The 26,442-nt window shown below is 43.3% G+C and overlaps 1 protein-coding gene across 2 annotated transcripts in view; it reads right to left on the bottom strand.

The window, feature by feature from the left end:
• Positions 1 to 322: 322 nt before the first annotated feature.
• The window catches only part of LOC129859578 (neuroligin-4, X-linked-like), a 76,800-nt gene continuing 50,680 nt past the window's right edge, over positions 323 to 26,442 (bottom strand). For both annotated transcript variants that reach the window (XM_055929506.1, XM_055929507.1), the window contains 3 exons: positions 10,800 to 10,985; positions 5,766 to 6,555; positions 323 to 2,744 (listed from right to left, as the gene is read on the bottom strand). In XM_055929506.1, coding sequence (XP_055785481.1) covers positions 1,850 to 2,744; positions 5,766 to 6,555; positions 10,800 to 10,985 — 1,871 coding nt within the window. In that variant the 3' untranslated portion in view covers positions 323 to 1,849. The remainder of the gene's footprint in view (positions 2,745 to 5,765; positions 6,556 to 10,799; positions 10,986 to 26,442) is intronic.

Raw genomic sequence — 26,442 nt, 5'->3', positions numbered from 1 at the left:
CTTTCCCCTTCCTGAGCAGAGTGGCAATTTATCAAGTCTGTAAGTCAGTGGTTTTGTCTTTGCTAAACTATTTACAAACTCCGATATAACATTTTAAAAGTTTTGGTTGTTAATTAAATTGCCAGTGTTGATAGTGAATAGGAGTAGAGGACGGAATTGCAACAAGATACAGTATATCCATTTATATGGAAACGCATGTCTTCATTGTGTTAGATAGCAAATGAAGGAGTCGTATTCGATAGCACGTGTTCCAAATCCTGCATATCATGCAACATTTCTTACACAGACTGGCACACACATGCTTAAAAAATGTCCATGAAGCTTTTCTTTAGAAAATACTGTGATATTTTATTAAAAATGCTGCAGAAAATCTTTATACAGGTGTCCAGGCAGAAATATCATCTATCACTGAAGGCAAAACTGCAAACAATATCAGACAAACTAAGTCATTTCAAATCCTACATCAAAACCCTTGGTATCTTGACAGTTGATGGACCAATGGTAAAGATACATCTTTCATTGAATTTACAAATGAGGCATTATTATAAACATTTTTATAAGTACTTGCTTTCGTTTTTTTCTGTACTAGGATGCGGAACGGAAATAATTTGGGTTACTGTTGACTTTGTATTGTACTTATAATTGTTATTATTAATAATATCATTTATCATTATTATTATTTACACTCATTCACTTGTGTTGTAGTAACCCAACATATCAAAAGCCTGGCACAATACTTTACATATTGCTAGCATATGACAATTTGAAATATCTAACATATACTTCTTTACAAACATATCCAACTAATATTGATACCAAAATCCACTGCCTTTTTTCTAAGTAATACATTGCTGGTCACATTTGAAGCTCAGGCAGTGGTGAGATTGCTGCTAGACATAAATAGCCAACAAACCAAGTGATTAAAAGCAGAACAATATGAATCGGGTGACAAAACATGGACTCACGCTATCAAACCTCATTTTGAGACAGAGTCAGAACGCTGCCTGAAAATGTAGGTTATAAAGCAGTTATCAGACATGCATTGTGTCAGAAATGGATACAAAGGATACACAGGACAATATAATGGTTGTCTAGACGATGCACAGTAGGCTCCCAAAAATGGATAGTGTTCGCACTTTTTTATCTGCTGCTGTGAAAACAATGAAACACAGATTTTAATATAAAAACAATGGCTAATGACTGATACTGTTTATTTACATGCACCTCAACAGTAAGAACACGCTTGGAAAAGCCATAGTTAAACTCAAACAACAATAGAAGCTCTTTAAATGTCTCTTTTTTGTTTATTTTTACTCACAACTATATACTGTTTTTTACAAAGTTTTCATAAATACATGTCAGGCTGGGGGGCGTTTTAAATTCAGTGCCCATGACTAGTCTGTCATACTTTACCAATGCAGTAAAGTGGTAATTCACTGTACAATTGTGTGTTGTTGTCCTATGATGTACTTGATGGCACAAAAAGCTTTTTGAGTAATCCTTATCATCACTGTAACCCTTCATTGTTTTGTATTGTCTATTCAAGCATTCGACAGCAGATTATTCGACTTCTCTTCAGGTGTTGCTCTTTCTGTAAAACTCTCTTCGATTCATTCGAGAAACTTCACTCCGAAAACAGTATTACTGTAGTAACATTCACTTTTCAAACATGTCATTAGAAGTCCATATTTGACTTTGATATACTGTTCAAGAAGGCATGGTAGCAAAATAACATCTCATCCACTGAGATGAGTTCTGTGTGAAACACAGTCAGTCACTCTGCTCTCTTTTCTTAGTGCTTGTCCAACATAGGCCAGGCAACATGGACGTTTGACTTCTCCACAAAGAGCTATACCCTGGTGGTGGAGTGTCCGTGGGGAAGATTGGTACTGTTCTGACTGCCGCCAAACGTGTTGAAGTTGTGAAGCGGCTGCATGGCGGCCAGCGAGTTGGGGATCATAGTTATGGTGCTGGGCGTCATGAGGGGGATGTCGTCTGGCGACCTACGTAGCGTGAGGGTATAGTCGGGCGGGCAGGTGAGGCGCAGCGTGTCGTGGGACTGGAGCGACTCACACTCGTGGTGGTGCTCGTGATCCATCTGCTGCTGCTGCTTCATCTGCAGGGACATCAGCTCCTCGCTCTGCAGATGGGCGATGTCATTGGCGTTGGCCGCCGCATTGGCCGGCCCGGCGGAGATACGCTGTGGGCTTGGCCCGCGCCGGTTTGACTCATGCCGCCGCTTGTCCTTCTTGTAGTAGAGCGCAGCGAACGCCAGGATGTTGAGGAAGAGCAGCGAGGCTCCCACGGCGATGGTGACGCTCAGCTCCGTGGAATAGTCCCGTTTAGTCTCGATAACCACGGCTGATTCGTCGGTGAGGTCCTCACCTTTCCGCTGGTCGGTGGTCTGCTTGGTGTTAGCGGAGGGAACCCCAGGGTGGCGGGTGGTAGAAGGCCGATTCCCCGGGAAACGCTTGGTGTAAGGAAACGGGGTGGTGTCCTGCGGCGGTATCTTGGTCGTTGTGGATACATACTGGAACAACTCGTTTATGTTGTGGAGGTGTGGAACTAGTTCCAGCCAGAAGGCTACCTTAGTGGCCCGGTAGTGGTCCCTGACCCTGGGTTTCAGGCCGATGTGCAGGTAGAGCTGGTCCTTGGGGTTGTACTTCGACCAGGCAACCTCTTCAAAGCGGTTGGGTTTTGTATGGATGAACTTGGTGTCCTGAGGAACGGGCTGGTTTGGATCTCTGAAATAGAGAAGATTAAAATAACATGAGTAATTATGAAATTATTATACAATTGTCCTTTCCAGGGCAGTGTTCTACAAACTGTTTAAAAAATAGAGAGAAAAAAGGGCAGTATTCTGAATAATGGCCACCTAAGCATTATTTTATCTCTAGGCTTGTGAAGTCAATGCTCGTGAAATTGAAAATTATTGACCCAAAATGTTAAAATACTAGAAAGAAATGTTATGTTATATTCCTCCCAAGTGAGTCAATGTGGTCATTATTACCTCTGTAATATATATATATATATATATATATATATATATATATATATATATATATATATATATATATATTTCTTTAAACCCACTGAAGGGAATCTTCATTAAAGTAAAAAGAAGATGAAGTCACAAATGGCCACTAAAACTACCCATTAGATTCACTTTAGAGCTGAGTCATCCTACTGTACAGTTACAAGACTCATATAATTGATTAATGCAAAGCATATCCTGTGCCCCCATGTTTAACGTTCATAACAAACACCTCTGTTATTCATAGAACAAATCTGCAATAGTATGAAATGTCCCAATATCCTAGATCATGCTAACATTTTACTGTAGCATAGCCTTTTTATTCTCCCATTGACATTTTAAAGTAGATATTATAGTGGACTGCCTCAGAGTTGGAATCGAGCAACTTTCCTGTGACATTGTGACTGTGATTTCATTAACTTTCAAAGGGAGACCGAGGCAAGGAGTACAATCGAGACGACAACCTTGGAGCCTGACACTGTTGAGTGAGTGGAAGTGTGAAAGGAATGGATGGGGAAGGGGGAATGTCCAGCTGAATGCTGAACAGAAAAAAAGGGCCTCATCTTGAGTCCTACACTGCAGTCAGGCAGCAGGGGACACTCAGGACCCATCAGACCATTCAAGATGACCTCGGATGCACACCTGGGTTCAAACACTATTTGAAATCATCTAAAATACTTTCGCTGGGTTTGATTTTGCTTGCTTGACCCAATAAAACCGATTGATTAGGCGGAAAACGGCAAACTCGGCCCACCTGGCACTCCAGGCAGACTAGAGCCAATGCTAAAATACATTTGATAGGCGTCAAAATAGGTATGTACCCAGAGTTCTGCTCTGCTCCCGAAACGAGCTCTTCGAGTACAGAGAGACTGGGAGACTGGGAGAAGGCTGCTTTTATCACAGCTCCATCCGTCCATCAGGTGGCCTACGAGATAACAGTGGTCTCAGGGGATCAGGACACATTTACCTGGCTAATCCAGCATGACAGTATCTCCGGCTGATGGAGCACTGTTTAATCCTGTCCTTACCGATCACAGCAGGGTCTAAGTATGTCGTTCATTTGTAAAGGGAAGGGTGGACAGAGAGAGAAAAAAAATGGGAAACTATGTCTGTGCATCCCTGGAGAGTAGGATTCAATTAGATCTGATTCAATATGCTATTATTCAATACAAAGCTAATCTTGTGACATTTTGCTTTGTCATTCTATTCGAGAGAACTTGTATATTTGTTTGCGTCACTCTGAACGTCTTGGGCCACAATCATTGTCCCACATTTGCAAAGACCTTACCAAAATGGTTATATTGCATGTTTTACATGTTTTACACTGTCAAAATGTCAACTCTTGGTAAATTAAGCTAATCTCCCTGAAATGGATTCAGTGACTGTCTAGTAATAGTTGTGAATCCCAGTACAGTATCACTTAAGGCCTGTAGCCCTAATAGCAGCATAGGGAAGCGTCTGCTGTAACAATATGCCATTTTCTCCGATACCAAAGACTTGGAATTAAGACAACGCTCCAGGCATCCCATGCCCATCGGACTGATAAATACTTAGCAAGCTATTCACATGTATCTCAGAAGGTCCATAAAACATATGCTTTCACCATGCTGTCAGTCTGTTTTGTGTGATAACAGAAGTACATTCAGATGGAGGGCTAGTCTACACCTCCTAAGAGACTTGTCGTCGCAGGTTTATGGAAATAGCAAAGTCATAGATGTAAAATAAACCGCATGTCGGTCTACCCGGCTTCTGCTTTTTCGCCAGAGGGAGGTGGCTTGCACATCATACTTATATGTATCTACTCAGATGCTCACAAATGTATCCAATCCTATCTCCCTCTGTTTGACACAAAGCCTCTCTTTGCAGGTGAAATCAAAAAATCGGCTTTTCCAGTCTGCCATGTGTTCCCAGCTGTCTTCATTTTTAGCTGACTGTAGCCCGCATGTGCAGTGTGTACTAAGAAACACGCACGGATACGCATACACACAAGCCTCACTCATTGTTCAGTCCTCAGCTTCCCTGTGTATTGTACTTTTCTATTTTGTCCATCGCCCCATTCCAAAGCACTGAGATGAGTAGTTGATGATGTGCCTCTCATCCCTCCGAATCCCCTAGTCTGTTGTCGGGAGCCGTTTTTCTGGAAAACCCTCAATCGAGCGAGGAAATTGAGGATCGCAACGGGAGTGTTTGCCTGCAGTTGGAGAGACTCTTGTGAAAAATGGACACTCTCGAATGCCATGAATTTGCTTTGGGTTCCTGCTTTGTTTGAAGAAGCACTATGGGAAAGCAAAAAGCACTCAGAGTAAAAGATCCTCCCCATGTCAATAACGCTGTCAATCTATTCCCTGCTGAACTGGGATCAGTTGGACGCTAGCCAAGCCGGAGAGCTGGGGGAGGGAATGCTACAGCCTATGAAGCTGTTCAAGAATTTATTTATTCACCTTAAAATTAATTTTCAGTGTGACTGGGTCGCAAACATCCTGCTACCTGGCTAATCCCAGGGTTCAGGAAACAAAGACGTGATCCAAATATCAAGTGATATCTGCAAACGGCAAAGCCTTAATGAAAACCAAAGCCTCTAACAGACTTGTAGAAGCACTGATTTGTTCAGTTTAGTTGAAGCTACGCTCCCATAACTTGCTTACGTGTCTTCTCGGTCCATGACGGATATTTATCCACTTCAAATAAACAACCTGACAGACAGTAGTAAAAACAGAATTGGACAACCTACCCTGTCTTGGCGAAGTTAGTCCAGTAGGTCATAACCACTGCGCTGAGCATGACGTCGTTCTTGGAAAAGTTGCAGTTGAACAGATCCGTGGGTCCGATCATCGGGATCCCGAACACATAGGGCACTTCGTCTCCATGTGCCGAGTCAGCCCAGCTAGGCTTCATGTCACTCTGGCAGTGGTGGTAGAAGGCGTAAAAATACGTTGGCGAACCATACTGGGCATGGAGGTCCGCTGTGGCTACGGCCGGCGCCACCCACTGGTGGTCGGTGAAGAGTGCGACTAACGTCTTCCTTCTTGTCTCGGGGTTCTCCTTGTCGGCCCAGTCAGTGTACATGAACTTAATGGTCTCCCTTAGTGTGTCCTTGCCCTCCGGGTAGCCGTAGAGGTGATCCACAAAGTCCGACACGGCAAAGTCGAAGTCGTTGGCCGAGACGCCGTCCTCGCTGTCCACGCTGCCCTCCACAAACTTGAACCCTTCGCCTTGGTTGACCCCCAGCATGATGTCGTAGTTGAGGAACTCGCCCTGCTCCATGAGGATCTGGGGGTCGTCCGGGATGACATCGCCGTCGATGACTGGGCCGAAGGCGATGTGGTATTTTGCGGGTAAGATGTTCTGTTCGATCAGCTCCTTGTAGTTCTTGCTCTGGAGGCACTCCACCAGGTCGATGGTGTCCAGCATGTTGCAGCCCACCTTCTCAGCCAGGATCCGTGTGTACTTGGCAGGCTGGTAGTTAACCGCCCAGCTGGACAGAGCTGTACCACTCTGGATGATGGCTTTCTGGAAGAGATCTGAAAGGGAGAAAACTGATGTTAGACACAACAAATCTCACACATGGTGTTTGCTGTTTTTCACAAATGAAAAAAAAAATGCACTAAAACTACTAAAAGAAAATACACACACCTGGAACAGCCACATTGGTATTTACTCTGTATATTAATACTTTTTATTTTCTGGTCTGTTTATGCTAGGTATGTGTGTATATGCAGTGTGTATGTATGTATGTATGTATGTATGTATGTATGTATGTATGTATGTATGTATGTATGTATGTATGTATGTATGTATGCAGTGTGTATGTGTATATTATTGTACTGCTCTAGGGATGTAATTATTGTTTGGATAACCTTACTGACTATTATGGCCAGCAGCATACCACCCTGCATACCACTACTGGCTTGCTTCTGAAGCTAAGCAGGGTTGGTCCTGGTCAGGCCCTGGATGGGAGACCAGATGCTGCTGGAAGTGGTGTTGGAGGGCCAGTAGGAGGCACTCTTTCCTCTGGTCTAAAAAATGTCCCAATGCCCCAGGGCAGTGATTGGGGACACTGCCCTGTGTAGGTTGCCGTCTTTCGGATGGGACGTTAAACGGGTGTCCTGACTCTCTGAGGTCATTAAAGATCCCATGGCACTTATCGTAAGAGTAGGGGTGTTAACCCCGGTGTCCTGGCTAAATTCCCAATCTGGCCCTCAAACCATCATGGTCACCTAATAATCCCCAGTTTATAATTGGCTCATTCATCCCCCTCCTCTCCCCTGTAACTATTCCCCAAGTCGTTGCTGCAAATGAGAACGTGTTCTCAGTCAACTTACCTGGTAAAAAAATAAAAATAAAATTATGTATTGATGTATTGTATCATTCTATGTGATGCTCAATGCAGAGAACGCCACAAGAAGAATTATCACTGAATTATCATAGTGAATTATTGTAATGTTTGTTAATGTGTCAATTAATCCCATAAGGGATGGGTTGCCAATTGGCGATTTGACGCAAAAGTAAAATTGAATTTATTCATTCGGTATTATTTAAGTAATTCTGATGTAACATCTTTGGTGAGTGCTATAGTCAGTAAAAAATGTTTTGCATGATTACGCCTGTAACATCCACACAGATCCATAGAAATCAGACAGAGATGTCATGTTTACTGCATATCCTCCTGTACTGACAAAATATGCAGCAAAAGGATGATTAAGGACAGGGACACCACATCTTGTCAACGCTGGTCATAATAAATTAATCCGACTGAAAATAAAAGACACATTTGTTTATTCTGAAATGAGGCCTCGGGCCACTTATTCATCCTGATTTATGTTGGAGCTGCATGTAGCTTCACGATCTGTCTGCCACTGCCACTCTGCAAATAGGCCACAGCGCACTAGGAACATGTTACATTTCAACCCCCAGTATTTTCTACGTTCTATTTATATCCTTGTGATGGTGACTCAACAAGGACGACTTGAAAAGTATGTTTCCGAGCCGCAGAAGACGAAGTCTCCCTCAAGGCATAGTTAGCAACAGAGGTTTATTTCGTCCCCCCCCCCCCCCCATTTCCTCTGGTTAAAGAATATCAGTTAAAGCCTGACTCACCAGAAGTTAATTTAAATATGTTGCATCTGCCTCCTGTGTTTACCTCATTCTGCTTGCTGAGGCGTGCCTGTGGAGCCGTGATACAGAAACATATCATGTCCTACAAAGGGAGCAGCGATGAGGGGCCATGCCACCTGGGTCTGGCTAAAGGGAGCGATGCAGGAACATAGCTGCCTGACTATCAACAGCCTTAGCAAATCCAAGTCCATCCCAACACCAATCCAGGTGATAGGATACTGGGCTAACCTCGGTAACCCAGAACCAAATCTAGTGAGAGGGATTTTAGTCTGGGGGGTTGGGGGGGTATTGGTAAAATGTTTGGCCTAGTGTGAGTGATGGAACCAGGCTGGCGGATGTTAAAGAAATAATCCACTCAAAAACTATCTTGTCCCTTTTGGCCAGTAGTTGTCTCTTCTTAAAGGAATCATTTGTTTCATTCGTCCCCTTTTGATACGGCCCCAAAATGTTTTGCACGTCACCAATCAAGTCTTCAACATATACAACTTTCAAAACGCTAATTGTCACTTACTACATCATAATGATAATGCAAAATGCATCACATAATGCAAAACACGTCATCATGATGATGTGGAAATTAGGATTGTGAGAGTTCTATATCTTGAAAACTTGATTGGTGAAATGGAAAACATTTTGAGACAGTATCAAAAGTGGACTAATTATTCCTTTAAGGAGAGACAATTACTGGGCTAAAAGGGACAAGAAGATCCCTGAATCTGTCTGGTAACACCTCTTCCCAACTTGAGTGTCTTTTTCCGTCCCTATCATATATATATATATATATATATATATATATAGTACCAGTCAAAAGTTGACACACCTACTCATTCAAGGGTTTTTATTTTGACTATTTTCTACATTGTAGAATAATAGTAAAGACATCACAACTATGAAATAACACATACGGAATCATGTAGTAACCAAAAAAGTGTTAAACAAATCAAAATACATTTTATATTTGAGATTCTTCAAAGTAGCCACCCTTTGCCTTGATGACAGCTTTGCACACTCTTGGCATTCATTGTTTGAATTGGACTTCTGAGAGAACGACGACGAAAGAAAGGACTGAAAGCAGAGGATTTATGTTTTTTTTAGCAGCAGCGGGCATGGAGAGAAATGAAAGTCCATTGACGAGTGCAAGACATGTCTATTTCCTGCCGTAACTGATATTGACTTATATTGATGGAAATAAAGCCTGAAGTTGCGAGATGTGCCGGTTAAGATCCATCTGGGGCTTTGCCCTATGGAGACTGACTAGGTAATGCTGTTTTCACAGTCATTTACTCAAACAGCTCCTGGTGAGATTCAGCTGCATAGAAAGAGAGCGAGAAAGTACAGCTAGCTATTCAATTGTCTATCTCTGTTTGCGCTCCAAATGACATCCTATTCCCTATATAGTGCACTACTTTTGACCACTATAGGGAATATGATACCATTTGGGACGCAGCCTTTGTTTGCCTCTCTACAATGTGCTGTGCACTGGGCTGAGGAGAACAACAATGACACTTAATGAAACTCACATTTCTAGGATACTATTTTCTAATGATAATAAAAAAACAGCGAGATGTAAATGTAAAATGTTACGGCGGTGAGCCATTCTAATATTCTTGATATCCACCTACCACTTTTCTCTGGCTGGTCACACAAATATCTAGTGGCTGAGGTAGGCAATATTTTACACTTGAGTGAACCTGGGAACACACTCTAGTTGTTATCTCTGCTATGTGGCCATCAAATGTGACGCTACGTCCTCTGAACAGTCGGGATGGTGCATCCTGACTGTTTAAATAACGCATAGGTTGCGTCCCAAATTGAACCGTTTTCCCTATGTAATGCAGTATGTTTGATCAGGCACCATGTAGGGAGTAGGGTGCCATTTGGGACACAGCTATACCCTCCCAGCGAGAGAGATATTCCTGTTTGAAACAAAATCTCTCTGTAGATATTTATCAAATAAAGCAATAGATATAATAAAACATTTCCCCACAGGTATTTATTTAATTACCATATTCTAAAATTATTGCTGAAGTTCATATGACCATATGAATACAATTAATAATCATTCAGTGCAGTGTATTGTCACGCCCTGGCCTTAGTTATCTTTGTTTTCTTTATTATTTTAGTTAGGTCAGGGTGTGACATGGGGGATGTAGGTGTTTTTGTCATGTCTAGGGGTTTTGTATGTTTATGGGGTTTTGTCTAGTCTAGGTGTTTGTATGTCTATGGCTGCCTAGATTGGTTCTCAATTAGAGGCAGCTGTTTATCATTGTCTCTGATTGGGAACCATATTTAGGCAGCCATATTCATTGGGTATGTGGTGGGTGATTGTCTATGTCTATGTTGCACGTTTGTACATTGTTTATTATAGCTCCACGGTCGTCGGTTTGTTGTTTTTGTTAAGTTTGTAAAGTGTTCTTCGTTTTCGTCTTCATTAAAAATAGAAGATGTATTCTAACCACGCTGCGCTTTGGTCCTCCTCTCTTCCACCATACGACGATCGTGACATGTATAAATCTCACAGTGGACGCCGAGATTTATATATGTTCTGATTCATAAAAAATTCAAAAGGAATTGTATTCACTGACTTATATAAAAAAATATTATATAATCTCAATGATTTCCAAGGAATATTTTTGGGGACTATACATACCTTCTGAGTAGTGAGAGAGCGTGAGCAAGCTAACACACGATGCCCCTGCACCAGAGCCGAAGATTGTCACTCTCTTTGGATCTCCTTTGAAGGCCTGAATGTTCTCTTTGATCCACCTCAGGGCTTGGATCTGGTCCAGCAGTCCATAGTTCCCCTTGGCTGCCTGGTCCCCTGTGCTTAGGAAGCCTGTGTGAACAACAAGAGACAGAACAAACTCATTGATCACCTCCTTGATCTCCCTCTAAAAACAGCTTGTCATTGAAACAGAGGGGAGACAGAGGGACAATTCCTATTGGACAATATTCTGTACCTGGTGGTGATTTAGAAATGTATCATAAAGCAAATTAAATAAAGCAGAAAGTGTAAATACAATGAAATTGAATTTAAATGAATACATTATTGCACCTGCTAACACTTTTCATTGTAGATATTGTTGTCTTTGTGACCATGGGACAAGGAAACACAGTACAGTTACAATCACACACACACACAAAGAAGAGTACTTACATCCCTAGGGGGTGTCTCAAAACATATAGTAATAGCCTGCCTTAGACTATATTTATCACCACAACGAATGGAGGTAAATGTGACGTGAATACATTGAAGTTCCAACGATCAGTGAAATAATGTATGACACCACCATGGGATAAATGGCCTGTACAACACAACACAAAGGGACAGGAAGGAGTTACCTGGCATTCTCAATGAACCCATCTTATGGAACCAATTGTTACTGTTCTATAAGAATTTAAGCACTCAGCGAGTCAGCAACACCCGCATGCTTCTAGTCTTATTATCCAGTCAAATAGCAAAACTCTTCAGTAAGTCACAGTGGTTCCCAATGACCTGGGAATCATCACTTGCTGTTTCGATCAAGAGAATAATGTAGGATAATGTAGGATTGTACTCCCTCAGTCATTCAACCTGAGCTGGCAGAAGTGATTCTAACCGAACCACCATTATACTGAGAGTAGCGGAAGAGAAGACAGAGAGACAGACAGAGAGAGGCAAAGCTCCTTTTCATAGTCAACATTCACTTGGTTTGGCTTCGACTATACAGTCGAATGTGCAGATAGAGAGACAGAGAGAGAGAGAAGGTAAGTTCCCTTTTCATAGTCTGAATTCAACCACACGGCTTTGACTTGGATTCGACTCTATACAGCCGAGTGTCAGGCCAGACAGACAAGCTTGTTGAAATGCTTGTCGAAATCAGAAACTTGTTGACAAATTAGCTGATTAGTTTCAACCCATTAGGTGGTGGGCCTTTGGAGTCTGCGTGAGACGGCCACCGGGGTGTCTGGTCCTCGCAAGCGCCAGGCCTTGGATGTCTTAGCCGTGTCCCTGGCACAGACAGCCCCCAGGCAGTGTCCCAAATGGTGCCCTATTCCCTACATAGTGCGCTACTTTGACCAGAGCACTGGCAAAAAAAAGTAGTGCACTATGTAGGGAATAGGGTTCCCTTTGGGACTCAGGCTCAGCTCTCGGCCTCCATCCCAGGGGGGAGAGCCTAGACAGAGCAGTCTACAGGCTACAGAACAAATCGGATGAAAGGATGGAGAGAAGAAGGAAAAGGAGGAGAAGGGAGAAGAGGAAAGATGTCCTGTGGCCCTGTGATAGGGAGCAGATCCAGTTGGTCATGGTCTGGCTGTGAGGTGGAGGGGATAGAGGGATGGAGGGATGAGGAGGGGTGGAAGGGATGGAGGGGAGGTGGAGGAGAGGGTGGAGGGATGAGGGATGGAGGAGGGGTGAAGGGATGGAGGAGGGGTAGAAGGGATGAGGGATGGAGGAGGGGTGGAGGGATGGAGGAGGGGTAGAAGGGATGAGGGATGGAGGAGGGTTGAGGGGTAGAGGGATGGAGGAGGGGTAGAAGGGATGGAGGATGGGTGGAGGGGCTGGATGAGGGGTGGAGGGGATAGAGAGATGGAGGGAGGAGTAGAAGGGATGGGGGGGGTGGAGGGATGGAGGGGGATAGGGGGATGCAGGAGGGATAGGGGGATACAGGGAGAGGACAGACGGGTGGTGGAAGGGATAGCAGCAGAGGGTGTTGTGGGATTACAAGGCCCCTGGCAGGACTCACACTCCTGGGTGTATGACCTCCAGGCCTCAGCTTGGTCCTCTCTCTCCCCATCTCCCTCTCTCTCTTTCTCTCTCTCTCCTCAGTCTCCACTCACCACCCCTGTCTGAGAAGAGGAGCCGGGGAGAAGGCGAGCGGAGAAGAGAGGATAGCCCACCAGTAACTCCTCAGGGTGTGTGAAAATATTAGTGAAAGCTTCCATTTCAAGAAGTTGCTGCAGATATTACTGAGGAGAACATTGCATTAAGATGTATTTATGGACATGAGCTTTGACGCTATTTTCTACAATTTGAACTGATATTGATTGATAACTACTATAACTGATATTACAAAGCTTGTAAAAACATGCTATGCTAGTATATTTAACATCGATATCAATGTTTTGCATGGAAGAGCCTATCTTCATTTGTATCAAAAGAAGTGTAACACAATGCCTGATTAAATTCACTGTCAGAGACAACACAGATTAAACCTCCATAAAAATGTAGCTAATCAAACATGCTCTTCAGAAATAAAATATTCCTGGAGCAATATTATTTTAGTATTGATCTTACTCTGCCTGGGAATGCATCTGAGTAAAATGTTATTTTCAGGGTTGGCCTCACAATGTGCAGAATGTTAATATTGTAACAACAATATCACAGGGTCGACGCAGAAATGACAATGTCTTTCCAATGCATTTTTCACGTCTCTGGTTTAACGCATCCGCACGCATCCAAGACATTTTGTGACTTTTTTGTTCGTTTTGAACTTCGGTAGGTTTTTTTCCCGGCTGTTCGGCACACAACATTTTATCTCGAGGCCAGCCGAAGTTCGGGAACCGAAGTCTCAAATCAAATCAAATGTTATTGGTCACATACACATGATTAACAGATGTTAATGCGAGTGTAGCGAAATGCTTGTGCTTCTAGTTCCGACCGTGCAGTAATATCTAACAAGTAATCTAACAAATTCACGACAACTACCTTATACACACAAATGTGAAGGCATGAATAAGAATGTGTAGATATAAATATATTGATGAGTGATGGCGTGTGGCATAGGCAAGATGCAGTAGATGGTGTAGAATACAGTATATACATATGAGATGAGTAATGTAGGATATGTAAACATTATTAAAGTGGCGTTATTTAAAGTGACTAGTGATACCTTTATCAAATCCATTTATTTAAGTGGCCAAAGATTTGATCTGTATGTTGGCAACAGCCTCTCTATGTTAGTGATGGCTGTTTAACAGTCTGATGGCCTTGAGATAGAAGCAATTTTTCAGTCTCTCGGTCCCAGTTGTGATGCATCTGTACTGACTTCGCCTTCTGGATAGCGGCATGAACAGGCAGTGGCTCCGGTGGTTGTTGTCCTTGATGATCTTTTTGGCCTTCCTGTGACATCGGGTGCTGTAGGTGTCCTGGAGGGCAGGTAGTTTGCCCCCGGTTATGTGTTTTGCAGACCGCACTACCCTCTGGAGAGCCTTGCGGTTGAGGGCGGTGCCATTGCTGTACTAGGCGGTGATACAGCCCGACAGGATGCTCTCAATTGTGCATCTGTAAAAGTTTGTGAGTGTTTTAGATGACAAGCCAAATTTCTTCAGCCTCCTGAGGTTGAAGATGCGCTGTTGTGCCTTCTTCACCACGCTGTCTGTGTGGGTGGACCATTTCAGTTTGTCCGTGATGTGTACGCCGAGGAACTTAAAACTTTCCATCTTCTCCACTACTGTCCCGTTGATGTGGATGGAGTCCATGATCATTCCCTTTGTTTTGTTGACGTGGAGTGAGAGGTTGTTTTCCTGACACCACACTCCGAGGGCCCTCCCCTCCTCTGGCCACGCAGTCATTTGTGAACAGGTATTACAGGAGAGGGCTGAGAACACACCCTTGTAGGGCCCCAGTGTTGAGGATCAGCGGGGTGGAGATGTTTCCTACCTTCACCACCTTGGGGCGGCCCGTCAGAAAGTCCAGGACCCAGTTGCACAGGGCGGGGTCGAGACCCAGGGTCTCGAGCTTAATGATGGTGGGTACTATGGTTTGGTGGGTACTATGGTGTTAAATGCTGAGCTGTAGTCAATGAACAGCATTCTTACATAGGTATTCCTCTTGTTCAGATGGGATAGGGCAGTGTGCAGTGTGATGGCGATTGCATCGTCAGTGCACCTATTGGGGCGGTATGCACATTGGAGTGGGTCTAGGGTATCAGGTAGGGTGGACGTGATATGGTCCTTGACTTGTCTCTCAAAGCACTTCATGATGACAGAAGTGAGTGAAATGGGGCGATAGTCATTTAGTTCAGTTACTTTAGCTTTCTTGGGAACTGGAACAATGGTGGCCATCTTGAAGCATGTGGGGACAACAGACTGTGACAGGGATTGGTTGAATATGTCCGTAAACACACCAGCCAGCTGATCTGCGCATGCTCTTAAGGACGCAGCTAGGGATGCCGTCTGGGCCGGCAGCCTTGCGAGGGTTAACATGTTTAAATGTTTTACTCACGTTAGCCACAGAGAAAGAGAGCCCACAGGCTTTGGTAGCGGGCCGTGTCAGTGGCACTGTATTGTCCTCAAAGTGAGCAAAGAAGTTGTTTATTTGTCTGGGAGCAAGATCTCGATGTCCGCAACGGGGTTGGTTTTCTACAGGGCTGGGGCTGGCGAAGGGGCTGGTTTTATTTGACTGTAGACCCTGCCATATACGTCTTGTGTTTGAGCTGTTGAATTGCGACTCTACTTTGTCTCTATACTGACACTTTGCTTGTTTGATTGCCTTGTGGAGGGAATAGCTGCACTGATTGTATTCGGTCGTGTTTCCAAGCGCCTTGCCATGATTAAAAGCGGTGGTTCAGGCTTTCAGTTTTGCGCGAATGCTGCAATCAATCAACGATTTCAGGTTAGGGAAGGTTTTAAATGGTCACAGAGGGTACGACATCTCCGATGCACTTGCTAATAAACTCGCTCACCGACCCAGCGTATACATCAATGTTATTATCGGAGGCTATCCGGAACATATCCCAGTCCACGTGATCAAAGCAATCTTGAAGCGTGGAATCCGATTGGTCAGACCAGTGTTGTATTGACCTGAGCACGGGCATTTCCTGTTTTAGTTTCTGTCTATAGGCTGGGAGCAACAAAATGGAGCCATGGTCAGATTTGCCGAAGGCAGGGTGGGGGAGGGCTTTGCATGCATCGCGGAAGTTTGAGTAGCAATGATCCAGAAAGCTACCAGCTCTTGTCGCGCATTCGATATGCTGATAAAATTTAGGAAGTATGGTTCTTCTTCTTGTTAAAATCCCCAGCTACAATAAATACAGCCTCAGGATTTATGGTTTCCAGTTTACATAGAGTCCAGTGAAGTTCTTTCAGGGCCGACGAGGGATCTGCTTGGGGGGATATACACGGCTGTGACTATAATCAAAGAGAATTCTCTTGGAAGATAATGCAGTCGGCATTTGATAAGGTAAGGAATTCTAGGTCGGGTGAGCAAAACGACTTGAGTTCCTGTGTGTTGTTGTGATTACACCATCAGTCGTTTAATCATAAGGCATACACCCCCGCCCTTCTTACCAGAGAGATGTTTGTTTCTGTCGGAGCGATGCGTGAAGAAACTGGGTGGTTCTTCCGACTCTGACAACCTATCCCGAGTGAACCATGTTTCCGTGAAACAGAGAATGGTACATAGAGAGGTCCGGACAACAGGCCCTCCGATTTGACACACTAAACTCTATCTGAGAAGTAGTTGGTGAACCAGGCGAGTTAGTCATTTGAAAAACCAAGGGTATTGAGTCTGCCGATAAGAATGCAGTGATTGACAGAGTCGAAAGCTTTGGCCAGGTCGATGAAGACAGCTGCACAGGAGTTTCTTTTGTCGATGGCGGTTATGATATCGTTAAGGACCTTGATCTAGGCTGAGGTGCACCCATGACTAGCTTGGAAACCAGATTGCATAGTGGAGAAGGTACGGTGGGATTCTAAATGGTTTAGTGATCTCCTTGTTAACTTGGCTTTCGAAGATTTTAGAAAGGCAGGGCAGGATGGATAGAAGACCATAACAGTTTGAGTCTAGAGTGTCTCCCCCTTTGAAGACGAGGAGGACTGCGGCAGCTTTCCAAATCTTTGGGGATCAAAGATGATACAAAAAAGAGGTTGAACAGGCTAGTAATAGGGGTTGCAACAATTTCGGCGGATCATTTTAGAAAGAAAGGGTCTACATCGTCTAGCCCGGCTGATTTGTAGGGATCCAGATTTTGCAGCTCTTTCAGAACATCAGCTGTCTGGATTTGGGTGAAGGAGAAGCGGGAGGTGGGGGGCTTGGGCAAGTTGCTGCAGGGAGTGCTGAGCTGTTGGCCGGGGTAGGGGTAGCCAGGTGGAAAGCATGGCCAGCCGTAGAAAATTATCGTAGATTTATCGGTGGTGACTGTGTTTCCGAGCCTCAGTGCAGTGGGCAGGTGGGAGGAGGTGCTCTTATTCTCAAAGGACTTTACAGTGTCCCAAACATTTTGGGAATTAGTGCTACAGGATGCAAATTTCTGTTTGAAAAAGCTAGCCTTAGCTTTCCTAACTGACTGAGTATATTGCTTCCTGACTTCCCTGAAAAGTTGCATATCGCGGGGGCTATTCGATGCTAATGCAGAACGCCACAGGATGTTTTTGTGCTGGTCAAGGGCAGTCAAGTCTGGGGTGAACCAAGGGCTATATCTGTTCTTAGTTCTAAGTTTTTTGAATGGGGCATGCTTATTTAAGATTGCAAGGAAAGCACTTTTAAAGAACAACCAGGCCTCCTCTACTGACGGGATGAGGTCAATATCCTTCCAGGAAACCCGGGCCAGGTCGATTAGAAAGGCCTGCTCGCTGAAGTGTTTTAGGTAACGTTTGACAGTGATGAGGAGTGGTCATTTGACCGCGGATCCATCATGCACGTAGGCAATGAGGCAGTGATCGCTGAGATCCTGGTTGAAGACAGCCAAGATGTATTTAGAGGGCAAGTTGATCAGGATGATATCTAAGAGGGTTCCCATGGTTATGAATTTAGGGTTGTACCTGGTAGGTTCCTTAATAATTTGTGGGAGATTGAGGGCATCTAGCTTAGATTGTAGGACGGCCGGGGTGTTAAGCATGTCCCAGTTTAGGTCACGTAACAGTACGAACTCTGAAGATAGATGGGGGGCAATCAATTCACATATGGTTTCCAGGGCACAGCTGGGGGCTGAAGGGGGTCTGAAACAAGTGGCAACGGTGAGAGACTTGTTTCTGGAAAGGTGGATTTTTAAAAGTAGAATTGTTTGGGCACAGACCTGGATAGTATGACAGAACTCTACAGGCTATCTCTGCAGTAGATTGCAACTCCGCCCCCTTTGGCAGTTGTTCTTGTCAGAAGATGTTATAGTTAGGGATGGAAATTTCAGGATCTTTGGTGGCCTTCCTAAGCTATGATTCAGACACGGCTAGTCCATCAGGGTTGGTGGAGTGTGCTAAAGCAGTGAATAAAACAAACTTAGGGAGGGGGGTTCGAATGTTAACATGAATGAAACCAAGGCTTTTACGGTTACAGAAGTCAACAAATGAGAGCGCCTGGTGAATGGTTATCTAGAGATTGGACATTGGCGAGAAATATGCTCGGAAGCGGTGGATGGTGTGCTCGCCTTCTGAGTCTGACCAGTAAGCCGCTCCGACTGCCTCTCCTGCGGCGACCGCATTGTTTTGGCTCGGCCTCTGGGATAAGAGCTCATGTCCAGGGTGAAGGTCCGAACAGAGAATTCGCTTCGGGAAAGACGTATTCCTGGTCGTTATGATGGTAAGTTGACATCGCTTTTATATCCAATAGTTCTTCCCGGCTGTATGTAATAACACTTGAGATTTTCTGGGCTAACAATGTTAGAAATAATTAATAAAAAAACAAATAACTGCATAGATTTCTAAGGACATGAAGTCTACGCCCCTTCGTCTCTGATTGGTCAACTGTAGGGTTTCTTCGATAAAGTCTATGTTGTCATTCAACTATAGACGACTCGTTTTTCATGCACATTTTTTCACTTAGAAATTGTAACCCTCTCACCAGGCTCGAATTTGACTCTCACAATATTACCTTGCTTAGAATATCTGAACAGCATGGGATAGTAGGTGAGAAGGATATCTCCAATAAGAATCCCTATTGTAAACTCACTAGGGCGATGACAACCAGGGTATTAACTTCAGATTGAATGATTATAGATTTTTGTTATTATATAAGGATATGCATTTAAATTAAACTGAAACAGTAAATAACACCACCAATGCAACAGACAAGGTTCAAGATGTATATTATCACATTTTTTTATGTACCACATGGTTTCTCACAATCCATGTCCAAATTACTTGGAAGCTTGCTTAAACCCGTCGGCGCGTGATGGAGCTAAAATAAAAATGACGACACAAGGTCCCGAAGCACCCCACCATTGTAGTTACTCACTACTTGTAAATATTTATTCAGCGAAGTATAACAGTTCGGACCGTGCAGGTGTCCTCACAAGATCCACAGCAAGCACAGCTATTAATGCAGACAGTACTCCTTAGCAGCAACAGATATCCCATGGAAACATGAACTCGTTAATCTTCCACAAGCAATTCTCTCCAGGTCTCGCACGATGCTAGGCTAACCTTGAGGCTGTCAAATACCTCCACGAGGAAACGGTAGCTTCAGTCTTAACTAAGTCTTTCTTATCAAAACAATAATAACTCTCTTATAAAATAAAATCAATATTTCCCTTAAAACTTGTAGGTATGGGTTTTGTTCTATTTTTATCGTCTTCTTTTATTGTTTTTCTTCACCAACACTGATAATGTATTCCCATCTTTCTCAACGTCTCTCCCTCTTTTTTCTCAACGTCTCTTTCCCAGGCCTCCTGTTAACCAGGTCAACTCTCCCATTGTCCTCAGCTTAACAAGCTACCTCATTTGTCAAAACTTAAACTTAAAAGAAAAACCAACCTATTCTCTTGTACATTAAATAAATATTTATTCAAAATAAATGCATTAATGACATTATAATTCAGCAGCAATTCGATCACCTTTTAAATCTAATACCAATTAATTATAACAAATAAACTCTATACTTGGTTTTAACAAGAGTATTACAAAATACTGCACCAAACATATTAGTTAAGATGTAAAATTGCGTGACTAAGATCTCCTCGCCAAAAAAACATAAGAGATTTCTTGAGTTATTAATTATTACTACTTTGAGAAAGTGTATACTGGCTACGGTGTCTCAAAATGGCCAAACAGAACTATTTACTTTTTTTTTTCAAGTGAAGGTCTTTTAAAATAGTATGCGAGCATACTAGTTTGGTTCGCCTAGCTGACTTCGGCTAGCTGCCAGCCGTACTGTAACGGCAGCCTTCCCTCTCTTCACTAGAAGAGAGAGTGTAGCAGGGGTCGGACCAACACGCAGCGTAGCCAGTGCTCAACATGTTTAATTAAACGAAAACAGTGAACACTTACAACGATACAAAACAACAAAATGTGGCAAACCGAAACAGTCCGGTGCAGACAAAACACAGAGACAGGAAACAACCACCCACAATCCCCAACACAAAACAAGCCACCTATATATGATTCTCAATCAGGGACAACGATTGACAGCTGCCTCTGATTGAGAACCATATTAGGCTGGACACAGAAACAGACGAACTAGACACACAACATAAAATTCCCACCCAGCTCACGTCCTGACCAACACTAAACAAGCAAAACACATAAGAACTCTGGTCAGGACGTTACACGTACTGAAGCATGCTGACTCCTTTAGAGGGAGATTGCACCATCAGACTAATCTCTCTCTCTCAGCCAGCCTTGTACTAATGCTGATGCTGCAGCAGGGCAGGGGCTGCAAGCTTAATGGTAGTCGGACAGCCATCATTCAGCCTCACAACAGTACAGATCTGGGTTTGAATGGCAGCAGTGACATAAGAGGTCTGCTTGGCCACACTGTCATTTAATGCCACTTTGAAAGGCAAGTAAAGTGCTCCATCCATGTTACCAAGCATGTAGCAGCAGGTAGCCTAACGGTTAAGAGTGTTGGGCAAGTAAAGATCGCTGGTTCGTGTCCCCGAGCAAACTAGTTGGAAAATCTCCCGATATGCCCTTGAGCAAGGCACTTTACCCTAGTTGCGCTGGATAAGAGCAACTGGTAAAATGTGATGTTACCAAGCAAATGTCTCTATGGGACAATAAAGCATTCATTCTCCCCTGCATGATACTGGGCGATACTCCCCTGCATGATACTGGGGGGGGGGGGTATTTAATCCAGAATGCATTTCCTGTGCTTTGTGTAGACATAGAATTATTGTGAGTATGGAGGTGAGTGAAGCATTAAAAGGAAATACAAGCTACAATTTTCACGCAGTTGTTTTTCTTGATACTGTGTGTGCCAAAGGCCTACAGTATGATACAGGACTATGACAAATGCATGTACTCTCATTGAAATGTCAAGATACTGTAGTCACACACACATCCTTTCCATGTTCAGGCCATTTGGTGCTGCTGTCTATTGGATATGTTTAGACACCAGTTGAAGCTGCTGAGGGGGGAACGGCTTGTAATAATGGCTGGAACGGAGCGAATGGAGTGGCATCAAACCATGTGTTTTATGTATTTGATACCATTCCGCTCCAGCCATTACCACAAGCCAGTCCTCTCCAATTAAGATGCCACCAACCTCCTGTGTTGGACACTTGACCTAAATGGTATTGATCCTGTGGAACCATGCTGTGCATTGACAGGACGATTGCACCGATTACACACCATGGGTCTGCATATTTTCCACGTACTGTGCTAGCCTATTGGCCAGATGCAATGTAGGCTAAGAGCACAACATACACTGAGTGTACAGAACATTAAAGGACCCCTGTTCTTTCCATGGCTTAGTCTGACCAGGTGAATCCAGGTGAAAGTTATGATTCCTTATTGATGCCACTTGTTAAATCCACTTCAATCAGTGTAGATGAACGGAAAGAGACAGGTTAAAGAAGGATTTGTAAGCCTTGAGACAATGGAGACATGGATTGTGTACAGTGCCTTGCAAAAGTATTCATACCCCTTGGCGTTTTTCCTATTTTGTTATTACAACCTGTAATTTTATTTTATTTTTTATTTGCATTTCATGTAATGGACATACACAAAATAATCAAAATTGGTGAAGTGAAAATAAAAAATATTACTTAATTAAAAAATTCTGAAAAAACCCCAACAGAAAGTGGTGCGTGCATATGTATTCACCCCTATGCTATGAAGCCCCTAAATACGATCTGGTGCAAACCAAATACCTTCAAAAGTTACATAATTAGTTAAATAAACTCCACTTGTGTGCAATCTAAGTGTCACATGATCTGTCACATGATCTCAGTATATATATACCTGCTCTGAAAGGCCCCAGCCCCTGCAACACCACTAAGCAAGGGACACCACCAAGCAAGAGGCACCATGAAGACCAAGGAGCTCTCCAAACAGGTCAGGGACAAAGTTGTGGAGAAGTACAGATCAGGGTTGGGTTATAAAAAATATCTGAAACTTTTAACATCCCACAGAGCACCATTAAATCCATTATTAAATAATGGAAAGAATATGGCACCACAACAAACCTGCCAAGAGAGGGCCACCTACCAAAACTCACAGACCAGGCAAGGAGGGCATTAATCAGAGAGGCAACAAAAAGACCAAAGATAACCATGAAGGAGCTACAAAGCTCCACAGCGGAGATTGAGTATCTGTCCATAAACCTGCCAAGAGAGGGCCGCTTTAAGCCGAGCCACTTTAAGCTGTACACTCCACAGAGCTGGGCTTTATGGAAGAGTGTCCAGAAAAAAAGCCATTGCTTAAAGAAGAAAATAAGCAAACACGTTTGGTGTTTGCCAAAAGGCATGCGGGAGACTCCCCAAACATATGGAAGAAGGTACTCTGGTCAGATAAGACTAAAATGTAGTTTTTTAGTCATCAAGGAAAAAGCTATGTCTTGCGCAAGCCCAACTCCTCTCATCACCCCGAGGACCCCATCCCCACAGTGAAGCATGGTGGTCAGCATCATGCTGTGGGGACGTTTTTCATCGGCATGGACTGAGAAAATGGTCAGAATGGAAGGAATGATGGATGGCGCTAAATACAGGGAAATTCTTGAGGGAAAGCTGTGTCAGTCTTCCAGGGATTTGAGACTGGGACGGAGGTTCACCTTCCAGCAAGACAATGACCCTAAGCATCCTGCTAAAAAACACTTGAGTGGTTTAAGGGGAATACACCAGCGGAACCCATCCAACTTTAAGGAGCAGTTTTGCCTTGAAGAATGGGCAAAAATCCCAGTGGCTAGATGTGCCAAGCATATTGAGCCCTACCCCAAGAGACTTGCAGCTGTAATTGCTGCAAAAGGTGGCTCTACAAAGTATTGACTTTGGGGGGTCAATAGTTATGCACAATCAAGTTTTCAGTTTTGTTGTCTTATTTCTTGTTTGTTCCACAATAAAAGGAAATATGCATCTTCAAGGTGGTTGGCATGTTGTGTAAATCAAATGATACAAACCCCCCCCAAAAATCTATTTTAATTCCAGGTTGTAAGGCAACAAAATAGGAAAAATGCCAAGGGGGTGAATACTTTCGCAAGCCACTGTATGTGTGCCATTCAGAGGATGAATGGCCAAGAACAAAGATTTAACTGTAACGCTGCTGGGTTTTTCACGCTCAGCAGTTTCCTGTTTGTATCAAGAATGGTCCACCACCCAAAGGACATTCAGCCAACTTTACACAACTGTGGGAAGCATTGGCGTCAATATGGGCCAGCATCCATGTGGAATGCTTTCAACACCTTGCAGAGTCCATGCCCCGATGAATTGAGGCTGTTCTGAGGGTAAAAGAGGGTGCAACGCAATATTAGGAAGGTGTTCTTAATGTTTTGTACACTCAATGTATAGTACACTGCTGTATCACGTCTGTAAATGCATGGAAGTCAATGCACAGAGAATATGAAGTTGCTATATTTCTGGAGCAATATATTTCGATTTGACTCCAAACATGACAGTGTTTTTCAAGCTTTTTGCCACCAGCTGGTGCTCGCCTCATAGCCTGTAGCTACACCTTGATCTGACCAGTTAACAGCTCCGGCCTTTCCTATTGTACGCCTCTCTTATTAATAGAGAGAGACAAGTCTTTTCATTTTCACAAGCCTTGTCTTTCACCAAGACAAAAAATAACATCGTTGGTATTGAATTGACAAGCCTGACTTTCTTTGTATCAACAGAACACATGAGGGCAAGGAAGAAAAAGCTCTGACCTGCGTCTAACCATCTATTCAGACATTCATTGTGGCGGTAATAGTGTCTAATTGTGCTCTCTGTCCAGAGAATAATCCACCCCGCTGCTCCCAGATGAAGTGGTAATTATCAAAGGGAGAGATGTGACAGGAATGTTTGGAATTAGCTGCTCAAGGAGGTCAGGTCACAGCTATAGCTAGCTCAGTGAAAGCCAGTGATTGGCTAGCATCCAAAATAGCACCCTATTCCCTTTATCCAATAGGGCTCTGGTGAAAAGTAGTAGGGAATATAGGGAATAGGGTGCCATTCGGGACACAGCGAGGTGAAGATCTACAAACCAACCTCTGTCTGTATGTCTGTCAAATATGAATCTCTCTGGCGAGTCCCAGGGAATTGGGAACTCTCACAACATTGCCATCACTGGCCAGTCTGTCATATCAACCCTCATTACGCAAATGTATGTACAGTGGTTTAGAATCCTTTATAGATGTACGTCTGCAAGCCACCAAATAACCCCATCACAATGAAAGACATTGGCTATATTTGTCTATCTTGTCAATTGGCTATGTTGAAGTAGAGCCTGTATCTGTTTGTATAATATAGCGACGGAATAATGTGTGTGAAAATGTGGAAATGTGCAAAATGGGAACGTAATAGATAATCCATACAAAGGAAACAGGCGTTGTCCTTCTATCTATCTTGTTCAGTTTGAGTCTATAATCATGGTACAGAGTTAGAGTACACCAGAGGCAGGTGGGCTGGTCGTATTTACTCATAATCCCCAGTGATTGACAGACAGCGACCCGGGGAAGCAAAACATAGCAGCTGTCAAAGTGCATTCACTGATGCTGGTAAATTTGGCCATATTAGTGGTGGCGGATTTAAAATAACAGCAGAGCGATTACTCACACTCCACATGGCATTATAATTATGAGTGAAAAAGACAAATGTGGACATTTTCCTCCCAGTTCTTTTTTTCTCTTCTCCTCCCCGGCCGTCATCGTTTACACATTCAGCAGGCTGTGCCCTAATGTGGTTGCTGCTGCTGCTGCGCGTTTGTGTGTGTGTGTGTGTGTGTGTGTTCAGTTTGCGCAGGCAGGCAGGCCAGGGGCTATACAGAATAATTTGGAATAAATCCGCCATATTAGAGGTTTTTGATGAGGGGAAAGATTACAGGTCACTCTGGGTTGTCAAATCAGGAGCTAAGTTAACAATTCATAATAGTAACAATAAATGGGAAAAATACATCCTGTCATCGTGTTCTGCTTTGATGTAAAGTTGGGATTGATGACTGACTCATTAATCTGGAAAACTCTCTTCCTAAGAGTTACATTATTATTGTGACATGTAGATGTGTTTATTTCCTGGAAGCAATTTGATGTTGCTGAACAATGCATACCTGATATGGGTTTTTGAAGACACATCTTTCGATGAGAGCTGACTTCTCTCTCAGTATGAAGCCAAATGTCTCACTTGTCAAAACAGCAGCATTTCTGTTACCTTCATGAAAATATATGGATTTGGCAACATTAGGTTCAAGAGGAAATTAACATTTTGATTTACTTTTTGACAGATTTAATAATATTAATTTGTGCTTTTTAATGAATAACATTCATTCAAATAATGTGACAATAACTATTGCAGTTCTCTCTCTCTCGCTCTCTCTCTTTCTCTCTCTCTCTCTCTCTCTCTCTCTCGCTCTCTCGCGCTCTCTCTTTTTTTTCTGCCTTATTTGAACGTTTTCAGATGTAGGATCTTGTTTGTTGCTGAGAATTTTCCTGCACGGCAGGAAATGCAAACGTGTAGTGTATTCAAGGTTTAAAATGGTGTCTAAAGTTTCTAATTTCCACTTTAAAATGTCAGATTTGATTTGCCCTAATGAAAAACGTGTCAACCCCTTCAAAAATTGTCCATTAATTATAATCCACATTATAATTCACATTTCCTGTTGCTGCAGGAATATATTGCTGCTGTAGCAAACTGGCTCAAATGAAGATCCTACCATTAGAACAGCTCATTTGAAATACCTTAGAATGTGCATGAAATTTGAGAACCTTTCCTCCCGCAAACAATCAATTAAGTTCCGTACTACAGAGAGAGAGAGAGAGAAAGAGAGAGCAGTATGTTTCTCCCAACCGTGAAGAGTGCAATTGGTTACATCCACGGAGTTAGGGAACAACCCCTGCGATCCACCAGCGTATGTTCATTCAATTGTGCAGAGGTAATTAGAATCTATCGGACACCAGACCCGAGACATTTGCACTGCTTGCAGAGTTCAGAACTGCACAAACATTCCCCAGGCCGCACAGCTCTAAA

The sequence above is a fragment of the Salvelinus fontinalis genome, chromosome 7 (assembly GCF_029448725.1).
Source record: "Salvelinus fontinalis isolate EN_2023a chromosome 7, ASM2944872v1, whole genome shotgun sequence".
In the NCBI taxonomy this organism is placed as follows: Eukaryota; Metazoa; Chordata; class Actinopteri; order Salmoniformes; family Salmonidae; genus Salvelinus; species Salvelinus fontinalis.
Note: the sequence above shows the minus strand (reverse complement) of the source record. Positions and strands in the feature narration are given on the sequence as shown.